General features: G+C 45.8%; 1 protein-coding gene across 2 annotated transcripts in view; it reads right to left on the bottom strand.

Moving 5' to 3' along the window:
* The window catches only part of LOC147637665 (methyltransferase), a 97,943-nt gene that overhangs the window by 26,917 nt on the left and 55,275 nt on the right, over positions 1–15,751 (bottom strand). Inside the window, exons 2-6 of one of the 2 annotated variants that reach the window (XM_086799493.1) lie at positions 14,587–14,715; positions 14,048–14,152; positions 13,796–13,903; positions 6,547–6,685; positions 5,252–5,367 (exon numbers count right to left, since the gene is read on the bottom strand). In XM_086799493.1, the coding sequence (XP_086655619.1) occupies positions 5,252–5,367; positions 6,547–6,685; positions 13,796–13,903; positions 14,048–14,152; positions 14,587–14,715 (597 nt within the window). The remainder of the gene's footprint in view (positions 1–5,251; positions 5,368–6,546; positions 6,686–13,795; positions 13,904–14,047; positions 14,153–14,586; positions 14,716–15,751) is intronic. The other variant, XM_086799494.1, reaches the window with a different exon arrangement.

Below are 15,751 nucleotides of genomic sequence, written 5' to 3'. Positions count from 1 at the left end.
CTCTCATCGACTTCAGTCTTGTGCATGTGCATGTCACTCTTGACTCCTGTGTTGTATTCCGTTCTTGAGTTTGTGTGAGTGCATAGTGGAGTGGGACAGAGAGGTTGCCATCTCCCTAGCTTGTGTCAACTCCTGAGGGTATACTGCCCTAGAGAGGACCCTAGTGATTTCTAGTGTGCCGACAAGTCGGGCAACCGAGTCCACTACAAAATCAAGTGTATCAAACCCTCTAAAAGCCTCTCTAGCATGGCACCTGTGGTCATAATCTTGTTGAAGGCTGCTCGAAGGCCGCCTTCCATGAGGTCCCAATGGCGAAGAAAGAAAGAAACTAGAAGCCTGTCCGCCCCCGGGCATTTGCCCCTAGGAAGAGCCGTCAATGCCTCCGCCAGCTCCTCTGCAATGAAGGGAGTCAATAAGGAGGACCGAAGAGCGGGGCGAACCACCTCTCTCGTGTGCCACCAAACCCTCTCGCGTGCGTCCAAAAGGAAGCTTTGGCATGATACTTGTACTCCACTCTCCTCTCCTCAATGGATTTGATCTCCATACGGGTAGACAAGCTGACTCTCAATCCATGGGCTACCTGGGGAGATATAAGGCAGTCCGGAATCCTAGTGCTCACATGCCTAACTTGCCTCCAAGGGTCCTCTAAGCACAAAATAACCGGAGAGTGATCAGAAAAAGGAGTGCCCGCCAAGATGCCGATCATGCCCCCACGGCCGCAAGCCCACTCATCCACATAAAACCTGTCAAGTCGAGAGAGGTTGGGGCCGGTGCTCCTCCTATCAGACCACGAGAAGCACAAGCTCCCGAGGCTGCGCTCAAACTCTGGGAGATGCCAAGGATCCTGTCCCCTAAGTGCCACGATGAACTCCTCTCATGTAGAGTACTTTGCGCCTGAGACCATAGCCGTGCCTCCTCCGAGTCTGTCATCTGCTGCCTCAATCATGTTAAGGTCTCCACCCATGCACCAAAAGTCAGCCTGAGGAAGGGCCTCACGGAGTGTGCTCCAAAAGATGGCTCTACCTATTGCGGCATTCAAGGCATAAACATTGAGGAAGCCCACGCAGTCTTGCTCAACCATAATGGTAACCCACTGTGCTCGCCCAAAGACTATTGACACCTGAGCCTGTCACTGTCGGAAAGAGCTGCTCACTGACAGAAATGCGAACTCCTCCCTGCGTCCCTAAGGGGACAAAAGAGGGAGACCAAAAAGAGTGGCTCCTACCTGGTAAAATCTTCCAGCAACAGTAGGCACGCCCCTCGGAGAGGCGGTGCTCCTGGAGGAAAAGAATGCCGATGGGTCCCCCAACTATAGCTCTATGAAGCTCTCCTCTGAGGACACCTCGCCTCTGAAAGCACTGAGGCTCCCCTAAACCCTGAATGTTCCATGAGGCTATCCGCATATCAATCCCTATGCGAGGTAGAACTATTGGAACTACCCTCCACTCGAAGAGTCTTGGGCGTGGGTTTAAATGGGGAATAATCACAATCAGTCCTGAGGCAAAGGCATGCCAAGTAGGCGCGGATCCTGTCCTCCATGTGTTGCCACTCTGTCTGAGCGCGAAATTAGGCATACTCCGAACTCCATCAATCACAATGGAGGTATCTATAAGGAGGGAGGGGTACTACAGTAAAGATATGAAAGAATACAAAGAGCATCACCTCTAGGCTGGAGGCAACCACCTCCCCGTCCTAGTCTCAATGGCAAAAGATGGGTGACAACATCGGTGATGTGTAGATCATGAAGATGGTGTGAGCTCTCTATTGTCTGCCCCTAGATGGCGACAGCCCGGGGCTGCACTCAAGGGAAAGGAGAAGATCATCGCACCACTCTCTCGCGTAGAAGGTCTAGAGTGATAAAACACCACATCCGAATGAGCTACTGTCTCCTCAAAAATGTCCCTTCTACCCGAAGACATCGGAAGAAACTGTAATCCACAAGTAGCCCCAAGAACCTGGGGGCCCACCTGGGGACTCTGGTGGGAGAGCCCTCACCGGGGAAGCGGCGATGGTCATCTCTACCGGCTCCGAGAATCGATGAATCAAGCGGCGGACAAAGCTCACGGGCTGTCTCCTCTCCGGGTCAGGTGTTGTTGGAGGGCAACGGGAGTGCTCTCGAGAGGCGGAGGGGTGGTCATCTCTACCGGCTCCGCAAATCGATGAACCAAGCAGCGGACAGAGCTCGCCGGCTGTCTCCTCTCCGGGTCGGGTGCTGCTAGAGGGCAACGGGAGTGCTCTGGAGAGGCAGAGGGAGGGGGGAGTGCGGGCTCAAAGGAAGAGAACGGGACAGAGGGGACTACTGCGGGAAGAGTCGGAGACAAGGATGGAGGAGGTGGCGGGGAGGTGGGGGTGGGGGTGGGGAGGCAAAGACGAAAGGAGATGGGAGCGGCTGGGAGTGATCCATTGGAGAGGGGGCACCCGGGGGTTCAGTGGGGCCAGCTGGCCTCACTAGAAACTGAGAACCGGAGGAGGAATCTCAACGGGAGAGCGACCACCAAACCGGAGGAGCCGGAGGAGCCGGAGGAGCCGGAGGGACCCTCACAGTGACTGGAGGGAGCCCATCACCGACAAGTGGGTCTTGCGATAAGTGCTCGAAACGGTTCTCTGACATAACTGAATCCTCCTATACTCTGCCAGCCTGGCGCGCGCGGCAACGGCGGCGGCGCTCAGCTCGAGTAGTCGGGTGACGGCCCTCACACAGGCCAACGGTCCGCCACTCTCTGACAACAGTCCTCCGTGGTCGGGTTCTCGTACTCAACTACCTAAGGGCCTGCCTCTCTCTCTACCCCCTAGTGAGGCTCTGAACAGGGACCGGGGCGGGACCACTTGAGGCGGTCTCCTGGACTGGCGCCAAGGGCAAGGTGTCCCATCTGCCTGCAAATGAAACACTGGCCGGGAAGGCCTAAGTACTCCACTTGCTGAATGATGGGGTCTCCCCGAAGGCAAGGAATGGATACGACATGAGCCACTGTCTCCAGCGAGGCAATACAAATGCGAAGGGATGGACCGATCACTAAGAGAATAGGAAGGTATTCATTCCTAAGAAACAGACTGTTACGGGAAAGCCTGAAACGCCAATGAGAGTGCTGGATGCGGAGTCGAAGCCGTGCTGCCACCATGCAAAGAAGGCCTGGGGTGTACACAATGCAACAGGGCTCAGCAGCATGACTCGATCTGACGCCGGTGGCGAGTCGAACTCAACCTCGTAGTAGCCACACCCCAGAGGATGAATGTATGTGATCTTTGCAGGCCCACCAAGGAGGCTAGCCTGAAGAAGATCTCTGAGTTGTCCTCCCGCAGGGCGGCTACCGACAATCTTGCATACCAGAGTGGAGGCCTCTAGGGATGCAACAGTTGTAGCGAGAAGCTGCAGGTCCACTTCAGAGAAAGATAAGCAAGTTACGGCAGCCTCGGTCGGGGATAACGGAGCAGCTGCCATGGAGTCCTCCTGGGGGCAAAGACAAGAAGAGGCCGAGACTTGCCAAATGATAACTGCCCAAGAGCTGAAGGCGCTGCTGGAAGAAGACATAGGGGACAAAAAACACTGGTGGAGGCAGAAGGGCGCAGGGCTCAGGGCTCAGGCTGGGGGGGGGGGGGGGGGGGGCACACAGGCAACAGAGATGCAAGAAAGGGGAAACGCAGAGCGATGGGGGGGCACGCAGCTCAAGCTCAACTGTTGGTCTCAAGATCCATTACTGGGTGCGGGCTGGTGGAAGTATTCTTTGCTATTTTCCATGGCTCAGTCTATCCATGGTACCATCGTATTACTTATGGTCTCATATACCCTTGGGGTCTTCCGTAGACGTTAATATAACGTTCTTTTTTTGTTTCTTTCTTTTCTCTCACGTTATCATTTCCAGCTTGTGCAGGTGGCATGCCCCCTCCTCCTCGCTACCATGAACTGGTCGAACAATCAGTAATGGCTTGAACCAGCTACAGTGCCCCCTCTTTGCATGACACGCGCATGGTTCCCGGCTACACCTTCCTCCCCCCCCTTGTGCTGCGCTTTCCTCCCACGTCCTGTTTCCTGCGTACATCTGCCCACACACACCTGCATTGCTGTGCGACCTGCGCTGCCCACCTGGCAACTGCCCTTCACTGTTGTGCCTACTGCACCTATGCCGCCCTATTTCCCTGCTGTGATTGTGCCTGCTGCTCGAGTGCTCGGCCTGTGGCACCCTCGGCCGGCCATTTTCTTTTCATTTTTTTCTTTTTTGTTCATTCTCTCTCTTCCCCCCCCCCCCCCCCCCCAAAAAAAAAAAAAAAAAACCTCCAAGAACAGAGTGACACCAGCAAACAAGTGGAACGGACACCTTGGGAAACTGATGGATGCTTTTAGGGGAATGAACACTTGTCTTGCCAACTTGGGCAAGCCAGGAGGAATGGCAGCATTTGTCCAAGACAGCTTCACAAGTATAAAGGAGATCCTTTCACTACAGGAAGAACACCATGAAAAGGAAATTCTAGGTTTAAAGGCTTTACACGAGGGAGATGGACGAACTCACAGATATTAGAGACAAGCACATGGCAGAAATTCCATGGAGCTACTTTCACTAGCCTGATGTTCACCATCTGCTCGGAAGGCCAAGCCCAACTTGCAAGGGAATATCTCCCTTGGAGGCAGTGTTTCCAGGAAAAATTCTAGGTGCTTGACACTCATGGATGGAGTGACATCTGCAGTTATGTATGGGATCCCTTTTGGGGACCAGAGCTTGGGAAGGATGACTAAGTGAGGGTGGGGAAATTGCAAGTGATGATGTTTTCACCCATGCTTTGGAGACTGTGATCAGCGGGCATTGTAAGGAAGGAGAAGATCTGCATACTGTGCTGCACTCTATAGGTCAAGATGGAGGAACGCCACCTTCTCAAATGCCCAGAGTACTATGAGATATGAGGGAGGTTTCAGACATCTAGTTCTGGCCCATTGTTCAGAGTCATTGAATTTTCAAGAACAGCGCTGCCTGGATGCAACAAACAATGAATCATCACTTCATATATTGCATGAAACCCAATTGGGCATGTAAAGTGTGCAAGTTGAACCCATCCCATCTAGAGAACAAGCAACCCTCTCCAATTAACACTTAAAAAATGCACCAATAAAGCACAGAACACATTGTTTCTCTCCTAAGGCCACTAGTGATTGAACACACTTTCTCTTCTCAACATTCTAGATAGAAAACAAGCCGCTGTTGATCACATAGAAGTACCTCATGGCATCGTTTAGTTGAGTTCAATGCTTCATTTCACTTACCACAAAAGTATCTTTCCCCAACATAGATGAAGTGGAGAGTTGGCCCATCACTTCATTGTAGTCAACCGCTTCATAAGGAGGAGTCACACTTATGTAGTCGAATGGTACCAACTCACCTACATGGGGGTGGAAAAAAGCACACATAAGTCAGCTTCATCATGCCCTAACATTTCAGCCCTAATGACAAAAGCGTTTCTCTGTTCGAATCCAGGGACGGCTCCGGCCGCCCCCGACCCCGGCTCGAAAAACAAAAACAAAAACAAAATTTCATTCTACTTCTGATTTGTTTTATTAACCCTTCAAATAAGCAAAACAATAGCTTGCTTGAAGTCATTATCTTTCAAGCTATTATGCATGCCTATCCTCCGGTAGAGTTTACTATGGATAATAATGACGTGGTGCCATCTCAAGTAAGAAGGTATATGAACACTTCCCACACACAGGTAGGGTTTAAAAGGCTCTTCTTTTAAAACCTTCCAGATGCCTAAATGTGCAAAGCTATCTCCCAAGTAAAATGGTCCTTTCATACTGCTTAAAATTAAGTATTTAAAATTAAGTATTGAAACTATGTAAGTATGTAGAAAACTTTTGTTCATCCATTGTTTTGAGTAAGTCACTTAAAAAGAAAACTTGCCACTGAGGACAACCTTGTTGTTGCTGAAGCCCTAGTTGCATGTAATGAACCAACTGGTCTTCTTGTAAATCACAAATAATTTTGGATACAAAAAACATGTGCGCTCATCAAACAAATAATTGAGAATACCTAGTGTGATGGAAGGATAGGCCAAAAGGATTTTCACCCTGGGGGAAGTTAAGTTTTCTTGAATTTGTTTCCAAGGGCAAACGTTTTCTGGTAGGGAGGAGAGTGTTATGTGTAATGATTCTTAAGGGAGATTAAAGGGATTGGGAGGTCCACAAGGCTCAGTCAGGGGCTGAGGTGGCCAATGTGAGTGCCAATGGAGAGGCCTAAGGCATTAGTTGAAGTGTAAAATGTGAACTACCCAAAGGTATGTAAGAAAAATTTCCACTAGCCACAGGGCAAGGGGGTCAGCATGTGACTACACAGGGTATAACGAGGATACGTATCATGCTAGAGCAAGTCAAGGCTGGAAGGTGAATTGAGGAAGTGGCCCTCAATACTTTACAAACATTGTTCTGTACTTTTTAAGTGAACAAAAGCAACAATCTAAACTCCAGGCCACAAATATTAAACCTTCCATACAGGGTAGATGCCAAATGAATCAAACTTTGTTCACAGAATTACACCAACATGAAACTAAGAGATATATGCATACGTCCTGGTCTTGAGGCTTGCTGCAAAAAGGCTTCTGTCTTCATAACATGCACAACAGAATGCGGAGAAAAATCAGTGTTTTCTATATTTGGTTTAAGCACATTTGATGCAATCCAAGGATCCATCTCCACAAAGTGTGCCTGTTTCATGAGATAGTGGTTAGTGTCTTTGCGGATCACTTTTAAAAAAAAAGAAAAGCACATCTAACATAGCTTCTCAAACAACAGCCTATATCAACAATAATCCATATCAACAGTAAGAGCTTAAAGTGACAATCATGCAACAACACTTAACAACATTGAAGTCTACTTGTGTTAACAGCTTATTTCAATCTACATACAGGCTCAAATAGCACGCAGGCCCTGTTTTTTGGTAGCAGGGTTGTCAGAACCTTTAGAAATGTGCGTACAGTACAGGTTTTGAAAGAGTTTTGAAAGTTCCGATCCCCTAAGGGGAGGCACTGTACACCTGTACAAATGTACATATATACACGTATACATACACACGCGCGCGCACAATAGCCACTTATAAGTGAGACTTGGGTTATTATTGTTCACACAGAGTTATTCACTCTGTGGTCTGTGATGGACCAGGATTACCATCAGGAACATGATTGGAATCGACGGATCACAAACGGTCATGCCGAAGGCCTCAACAGGCAAGCGTTGGTGGTACGCGTTGGTGGTATACCAGTGCTAACTGGCATGGTTTGTGGGATTCCGGATGGAATCTACGGTTGGGAGGTGAGCTAGCCTGCACCCCTTCTATTTGGTACTAATCTAGTTGTTTGTGTTTAGGGAGATCCTAGTGGATCTTAGAGTTGATATCAAAGCAATCCTAAACGCAGAAGAAGGAATAAGGTTTGCATGTCTTTCTATTGCTTTTCAAGTTGGACTCGGGTTTTTCTCTCGGCCGCCATATCCATGTTTGATTTACAAGAAAGAAGTAGGTGTTTTCTCATGGTTGCTTGCAAGATGGAACCTTGTGGATTCTAGGCGAAGGAGAGAGAGAGAGAGAGAGAGAGAGAGAGAGAGTAGTATGTATGCGTATGTGCAAGAAGGGGGGGGATTTTCCCGGATACCCTAAATGCAGAAACCCTAATTGAAGCACGTTGTCTTCTTGTCGAAGTGCTGTAGCAACAGGTTGCGCAGGTTTTATGCATGGGTTGTAGTGCACTTTTGTAGCTATGGGTCATGCACATAGGAGTTGCCTATAGGAATGCATACATGGACTGCATGGGGTGCCAAGCAAGGTGGCTATGGATGCATGGAAGGGCTGCAAGCAAGGGGCCAAGGCTGGGCATTGATCTATATAAGCCATACAGGCTGGTACAGCTTCCGTACAGGGTGCCAAGTGGACAGCCCAGCCAGCTAGGAGGCCTTGTGCAGATGTGCGTACATAAAGCAACAATAGGAGGTGGTGGACGTGGGTCTCAGCAGGACAGGCAATAGAAAAAAAAACAGCCGCATGGAGCTGATGCAAATTTTGGGGCCACATTTTTTTAAGGAAAAAGCATGTTGCGATTTTTATAATTTTAAGAAAAAAGAAGGTCATGTTTTTTTGGAAAAAGCGTACAAAGCAGGACTAAAGCAAACTTACCTAACTCAATGCCTAACAAAACTTTGGAGACGGTCTTCACATGGATACACAACAAGCTTTCCAATTCTCGTTCATGGAGTACACGTAGGCAGTGCTTTTCTTTGCATATCCTGTCATCGTTTCTCGCACATCAGTTCCTCTCTTTAAATGCGAACCGCCAGAATCAGTCACATAGGTTATCTTGCGATAGCAACATTCATTCTCAACTTTTTATCTCTTACCCATGGCGGATGACTCCATCTTGGTGAGATGTCTACAACCATGAGGAAGACTATCCTCGTGGGTCAAGGGCTCATATGGAGGTTCAGCGGGACATGGTAGACGGGGTGTTGGACAGATAGTCAACTGTCAAACTACAAGCTCAGTTCCATCCTGATATTCAGCTTTTGTGGAAACTCGTGATAATCCTTCAAAGGACAATGGTTGGTTCAGCCACCGCTCCACGGACGGTCTAAGAGTCTCTGAGGGGTCTCCTTACGGGGTGGAGAGAGCATATACACAAACCCACTATGTGGATGGATTTCAAGATGCACTTTCGAGATGATTTCAATGCGGTGTCTGAGTTGTTGACTTAGATATGGAGAGCATCTCTTTGACACATGCTACAGGGTTTTAAGAGACTTCCTCGATTTGAGCATGCAATGTGGGATGCGTGGTATCTTCTAATACACATTCCATGAATCCGTGGGACACACATATTTTATAGTGTGGATCCTTGTGATTGTAGGCTACTTGGTGGATACCACGGAATGATGAGAGGGATGTTTGATAGCATGGCACTGGATATCTAGATTTTGGCTGGCATGTTTATGATGTTTATCATGGTTGTCAAGATTCACATGGGGAAACCTTCTTACACTTATAGATTCAGGGATAACTTCGGTCACTCTAGATAGTTTATCAGTGATTTTGCTAGTTACCAATCTAACAACCATCCACGAAGAAATTTCACAAGGGTTGTCACTTCAATCACAATCCAAGTTTATCATAGCCAATGCTAATAGCTAGTTGCATAGTGACTATTCGTCGTTGCTGTTACTTTCCTATATGATCATTGATCTTGCCTGTTTTGCCACTACTGATTAGGAAACCTTGGTTTTACAATATGGTCCCTAAGTCTTATCTATTAGACATAGGAATAATGGAGGAGATTGGGCACATTTCTGTTGTAGTGCACGGTACTCTTGGAGGTATTTTTTTAGCATCCATTGATAGCGGTTACGGCTTTACACTAGGGTTTCAATGGGGTCAAAGAATCAGACAGTTCTATACAAAGTTTAAGGACCAACGAACCCATGAAGCGGTATGGTTGGACGAAAAGTCCTTCACGATCACCCCCAGTTATTGGCAGACTACTTGGAGGCCATGAACCTGAAGCCAAGCCAAGAAGGAGTATTTGCTTGTATTACTTCTTTGGAGAACTTCTATACAATGCTTGAGAACAAGAGCTATGACTGCCCAACGCAAGGACAAGGAAGACCGTGCGTCGACTGAGAATCCACCAATCCAAGGGCACTGTAGAAGACTCTTGTGGGCCACTGATGCAAGTCCAGGATAGCTGTAGGACTGCACATATGCTAGCTGAATGCTAAAGAGGGGCTTCAATGTTGCCTGGAGTGGATTAAGACTGACTCGATGAACTGAATTCTGATTTGTTGATTGATGATTTAGGCTGAGAACAAGGCGCTTGCTCATATATGGACTGAAGGTGCTGGTCGGCTAGTAGGAGCTCTGTCAGCCTGTTTTATATGGACAAATAATGCTAATATTAGCATTAAATGTTGCACAAGATGCTTTTGCTGCCCCATATGCTGCTGGCCAACAGCATGGTGTTGGCCGACTGCTGCCTATAAGCACTTTATGCTGCCTTAGCCTTACTTGATGCTGGCCGACTGCAACATGGAGCTTTCCCTAGTACTCAAGTGCTGTCTTGGGCTGTAAACAGCCCTAAACAGGCTGCTGAATGGTCCCAAGGCCATGGGCTAGCCTTTGGCTGGCCCATAGGCATGCTTAGACACGAATCTAAGCTATACATGCTTTCTAATGCAATTTTCTACAGCAATGGTTGACTTCTACATGCATCTATCCAATGGGGTTCTTCAAGTGGGTTAAGGGGACTGACTCCCAACTAACTTCTATGGCTCGGAGACTGACCTACGTAGCTCATCCCTGACTGTCCTTGGAATGAGGACTCACAATGGAGTCACGGCGTACGACAAAAGTTCCTAAAAAAGGTACTACTACTATACAAATGCTGCACTCGTGATGATGCCAACGTGTCACTGTGTACCCCGGTGCAGGGTGCACACGACACCACGTATGGTGATACACATGAGTCCAAGCCACGGGAAGCATAAGCCTTGACTACAATCAAGACCAATTCACATATGTGATTTGATACACTAATAACTATGTGATTTCTCTATGGTCACATGAGATAGCTTTACAATTATCCGCATGTGGAGGATGGGTCTCTCACCAATTGATTTTCCTTGAGGTGTACTAATTTGACTTGGATTTGTCTAGTTATTCTGAAGTGTGCACATTAAGGTTCAACAGAATATATATCCCTCTCCATGATCGGAGGGTAATGAATGAACCATGTGATGTGGTTGGTTCAACGAGTATACCAGGTGTCTGTATGACATGGTGACTCTTATCTTATTTCCAAGATACCTTTAGCTCACTTCAAGGTTTACAACATATGTTGGATGGTCTTTCACTTCACGGATCAGTACATTTGTTGTATGGCTTCTCATGCAACATTCTCTATTTAGCCTCGTCTTAGTGTTTCTGGACGAGAAGCTATAGCTTTGGTATGTGAGAAGACATTCTTCGATAGAGCCTAGTTATCTTGGGATTTTGGATCTACTAGGCGGAGCATGTACATTGGGGTGGGCGGATACAAAGGCTGAAAAAGGGGGTGAATTTCCTCAGTACGATTGGGAACTCGTTGTGCAGGGATTTATTGTCTCTTACCTGGAGTAGTGTAATTTGTTCCGAGTAATATTTGGGATTTTCTAAGATTCTTCTCCAATTATTTGGACAATTGTCCATGGGTCCTTTGATTAGAATCATGTGCTATCCATGCTCTTCAGAGATTCCTATGTAGGACTTAGTTGTGGTAGCAGTACTCCGAGACTGGTTAGCCATTTATGGCTACGCTCGGTGCCAGTGAGTAGCTATAGGCACAATGTTCGTTGGAGTATTGACATAGTTAGTCATTTTTTGAGTGTTAAGAACTTATGGTAGTCCCAGGATTGGAGGGTCCTAGGGAATGTTGTATTGGCAGATTGATGTGGGGGTCTAACCTGAAAGTGCCCAACATTCAGGTAGAAGTCCAATTGTGTCAAGACAAGGTCCAAGAAGGAATTGATAACTCTAACCTGGACTTATGGGTCCAAAGGCATAGTCACATGGGACGCGCAATGGGAACAGGGAATGGAGACGGAAAAGATTGAGAATGGCCATTCCCTGTGACTATAGAATGACATGGGATGGGAATGGGAACGGGAAGATGCTACCATCCCCGGCATTCCCAAGTCTAAAAATGCCCATTCCCTATGACTATGTCTAAAGGAGGTCTTGTATGGAGTATATCTTGGTGGTATGGGACACTAGGATATGCTGCATATAGGATTTCCGGATGCATCCATATTTCTGTTTGGGTGTTAGTTGACCGAAGGTGAGACCCGTTGATTTTTGAATCAGTCTTCCCTGAAGAGGGAAAAATGGATTGGGAATTGCAAATGATTGGAGTGTTGTTACATATTGATTGGATCTAGGATTGGGGTGGGCAAACTCTTTGTTTCTTCATTGGTATGGTGACGCTGTTATGTTTTGCCTATTTTGAGCAGTGTTGGGAAACCGTTTGGGTTACCAATGGATCTTGAGGCGCGCGCTTATATTCTGTTGAGATCCATACTCATAAATTATATCATTGATGGTATTTTAGTGAATTTCATGGATAGATTTATTCTTATGTGAAGGGTTAGTTTGTGTGCCGGATATCGCCAGAAATTTAAATACTCGGGGTCCGCAGACTCGTGAGAGATGGATTTTTAAAACATATCTAGGGCATATCCTCGTGGTATGGGACGCTAGGGTCTACTTCATGTGCAATTTACGAGTTTTCAGTGAGGTAGATGTTTTAACCTCCAATGTGATCCAGAACTCATGATTCCTCGATGGTAAAACTGATGTTTTAGTTACCTTAGTTCATGAGGTATGAACTCTATCCTCTAATGTGACAAATATACGGCTATTGGATTTGTTATCCAGAACTGTGTAGTAGAGTGTTGACTAGTGGGATTCAACACGGTCCCAGTAACATTGTGATGATGTTTAGCATCTAGATTACCTTGACATAGTGGTTGGGTAAAACTTGAAGTTTCTAGGTACTTCATGCAACTAGGATTGACTGGGTTGAGTTCTTGCTCATAATGATTGTCCTTGGTTTGTCAGGCAGCAAAGCGGGTATATTTTGGTGGAATGTTGTACGCAGTTAGCACCGAGAGATCGTATGATTTGGTCAAATTTACCTACGATGATGCTAAGCATTGGACTCCTAGTGACAACTAGATTATGTTTAATGTGGGTTTCGATAACCTAGGTTTCTCTAAGACTTTAGAACTTGAAGGTATAACTCTAGGACAAGTTAACCCTAGAAAAGGGCGGATAATTGAACACCGTTCAAATAGGAGCATTCTCTAAGGTTACTTATGATGAGAGTGCACAGATACCTGATAGTTATATGAATCTCGAAAAGGAAAGTATTTATTGATCATCCTCAGTTTGTTGGGCAAACAAGAGGATGCGTCAGGTTTTGGAGGATATGCTTTATGCATACGTCTCCAGGGGACCATCTAACTGGGAGACGTGCATCCCTATGATCGGTTTTGTCTATGTTGTACCATCATTCGGATACTGATTACAGTCTAAGTATGCTAATGTATGGTTTTCAACTTGCATCTCCATTAACTATGGGACTTAAGGATAGCTATTCAGTGCATCGGATGCTATCAGGACTACTCAGGATAGAGCACGGTTATATTTTGATAGGAGGCATTCACTGAGGGATAGTGCTCAGGATAGGAGTTACCCATTGGAATGTTGGTTTGTTTGAGAGTACCCAAGAGTTCTCAGGATATATTCTAATAGGAGGCATTCCCTGAGGGAGTTACCCATTGGAATGCTGGTGTGTTTGAGAGTATCCAAGAGTTCTGAGACGTTACAATCAGGGAAGGTTGGGAAGTTATTCCCTAGGTATGAGTTATTATGTTGTAGCTAGCAGATAGTTGTCTCAGTGATTTGAGATTTTCCAACTTCCTGAGGAGTTGGGGGATTGAGAGATTGTTGTGTTCCTCAAGAGCCTGAGTAGGTTCTGGTTTCATCTTGTTTCCTCGGTGATAGTCTCGAGGAATAGCAGCTTCAGTTGAGTTGGTTAATGGATACCTAGCTATGTGGCTTTGTTAGACAGGTATGAAACCTAATTTCGGAGGCAGATGTAAGTGAGACTTGGGTTATTATTGTTCACAAAGAGTTATTCACTCTATGGTCTGTGATGAACCAAGATTAAAGCCTAAGAACTACTACAAGGTGCCTGGCTAGTACCAAATGCAACAACAAAAGAAAGAAAGAAAAGACATTACTGAAGTGCATCCCCTGCTTAGAGCTTCAATTCCAACTGAGCCCGTGCCACTGTACAAATCCAGCCATCTGCCGCCTGATGAAAAGCTTCCGAAACCTTGAAGCCTTGCCTGAAATTACAGAAACAAACTCCCGTTATGTGAAAACTTTATCTGGAAAAACTGTCCATGAAATATTGTAGGGGGTTCTTCAATTGAATGAATGAAATCAAAAAAAAAAAAAAAGAACAATACAAAAGAGTGTTTTGAAAACACCTGCAATATGTCAAAAACTGCCCCACGAACAACTTCCATCATTGGTCGCACACCAATGTCTGCAACAGATAGCAACTTCTTACCACTTGCCTTTCCTGCAATGACCTTGAAATCTCAAAAAGTTTCAGAACATAATCTAAAGGACTAAGAAGATAAAAAGTAAAGATGATTAGGTGATAACGTAGCCACGGATGCCAAGGATGCACATTGATCCCATCACATTGTATCATTGTATCAATTCTAGTTGGTTTTTTACGTTTTTCCATGATTTATATAACTTTTGGTCTCATAAACATAATGGAACTTTATTTTTCTCTCTCTCCTTTCCCTTCACTTCTGTGACAAAAAATCAAAGTAATTCAATAAATATGTCTAGCTTGAGAAGAATCACATTGAAAGATCGTTCTTTTGCACACCAAAAAATACGAACCGTCAGACAAAAGTTATAAGGAAAAGGATAAGTCAGACAAAGGGAAAAACAAGATGGGAGATGAGAGAGGAGAGAGGGGGGACGCCACAAGAATGTTGCTGTCATTTACCCGAAGAATTTTGTGAGTCTTTCTGATAGGAGTAATCTGCCTTTCCACGCTTGTTTTGCCCTTCTTTCTCTCTTGTTGAAGTTGTTGCACCAACCTCTTTGGCACTTGAACACCTGCCAATTCAATAATCTTTCCAAGACACAAAAATACATTGCCCTCAAAACATGGCCAACAAGTCAAGTAAATTGACTTAGCCTGAAAATATATCTTTACACGCACGATCAAATTTCCATTGCTTATTTAGTCACAAGATTGAATAACCAGTTTATCACAACAGGACAAATTATCTCAGCTATAAAATTGCAAATGCCAAATAAAAGGTCCAGTTCCCAAATCAATGAGATGCACAATATTCTAACACCCCTGTTGTCCTCCTTGTTCATACAGGGGGGGAGCCATATCCACAGCAACAAAGTACGCCGCAACAAGTGATGAGGGAGGCCCTTTATATAGGAAGGCCTTGTAGCTGGCTGACTGCTCATGAAGTGGCCGACAGCAGCCCACGACTCATAAAATGAGAAAAATACATAAATGCCAAATAAAAGGTCCAGTTCCCAAATCAATGAGATGCACAATATTCTGACACCCCCATTGTCCTCCTTGTTCATACAGGGGGGGAGCCATATCCACAGCAACAAAGTACGCCGCAAAAATGCAAATCTCAGCACTCCACACCATAAGCTATATCAAGCCATGTCGAACATAAGTATACAAGGCATCCCACAGCCTCGCTATACATGGTAGCATCAAAAGGCTCACCTACATCAAAGCTACTGAGCTTTACATCTGTCTCAACCAGTGTGGCTATAGGTTTGCAATCCTCCATGCAAAACCTTTTTAAAAGCCCCCCCAACATACTTTGATTGAGACATAACAATGCCACCATCCTTCTACATAAACTGTATGCCCAAATAGAAATGTAAACAACCAAGATGTGACATTTCAAATGCCTTCTGTAATTCAGCTTTGAAAGCTGAAATTTTCATCTCATTGTTCCTTGTCAAGATCAAGTCATCCACATTTAGGATGACTATCACAATGTTTGAACCATCTCTCTACACATAAAGAGTACTCTCAGTGGGACTATTCTGGAACCCCTGGCTGGCCAAATGTACATGAATCTTCTCATACCAAGCTCGAGGAGCTTGTTTGAGACCATAGAGTG

Source organism: Cibotium barometz, chromosome 6 (genome assembly GCF_041138505.1).
Source record: "Cibotium barometz isolate CiBa-2024 chromosome 6, ASM4113850v1, whole genome shotgun sequence".
Lineage (NCBI taxonomy): Eukaryota > Viridiplantae > Streptophyta > Polypodiopsida > Cyatheales > Cibotiaceae > Cibotium > Cibotium barometz.
Note: the sequence above shows the minus strand (reverse complement) of the source record. Positions and strands in the feature narration are given on the sequence as shown.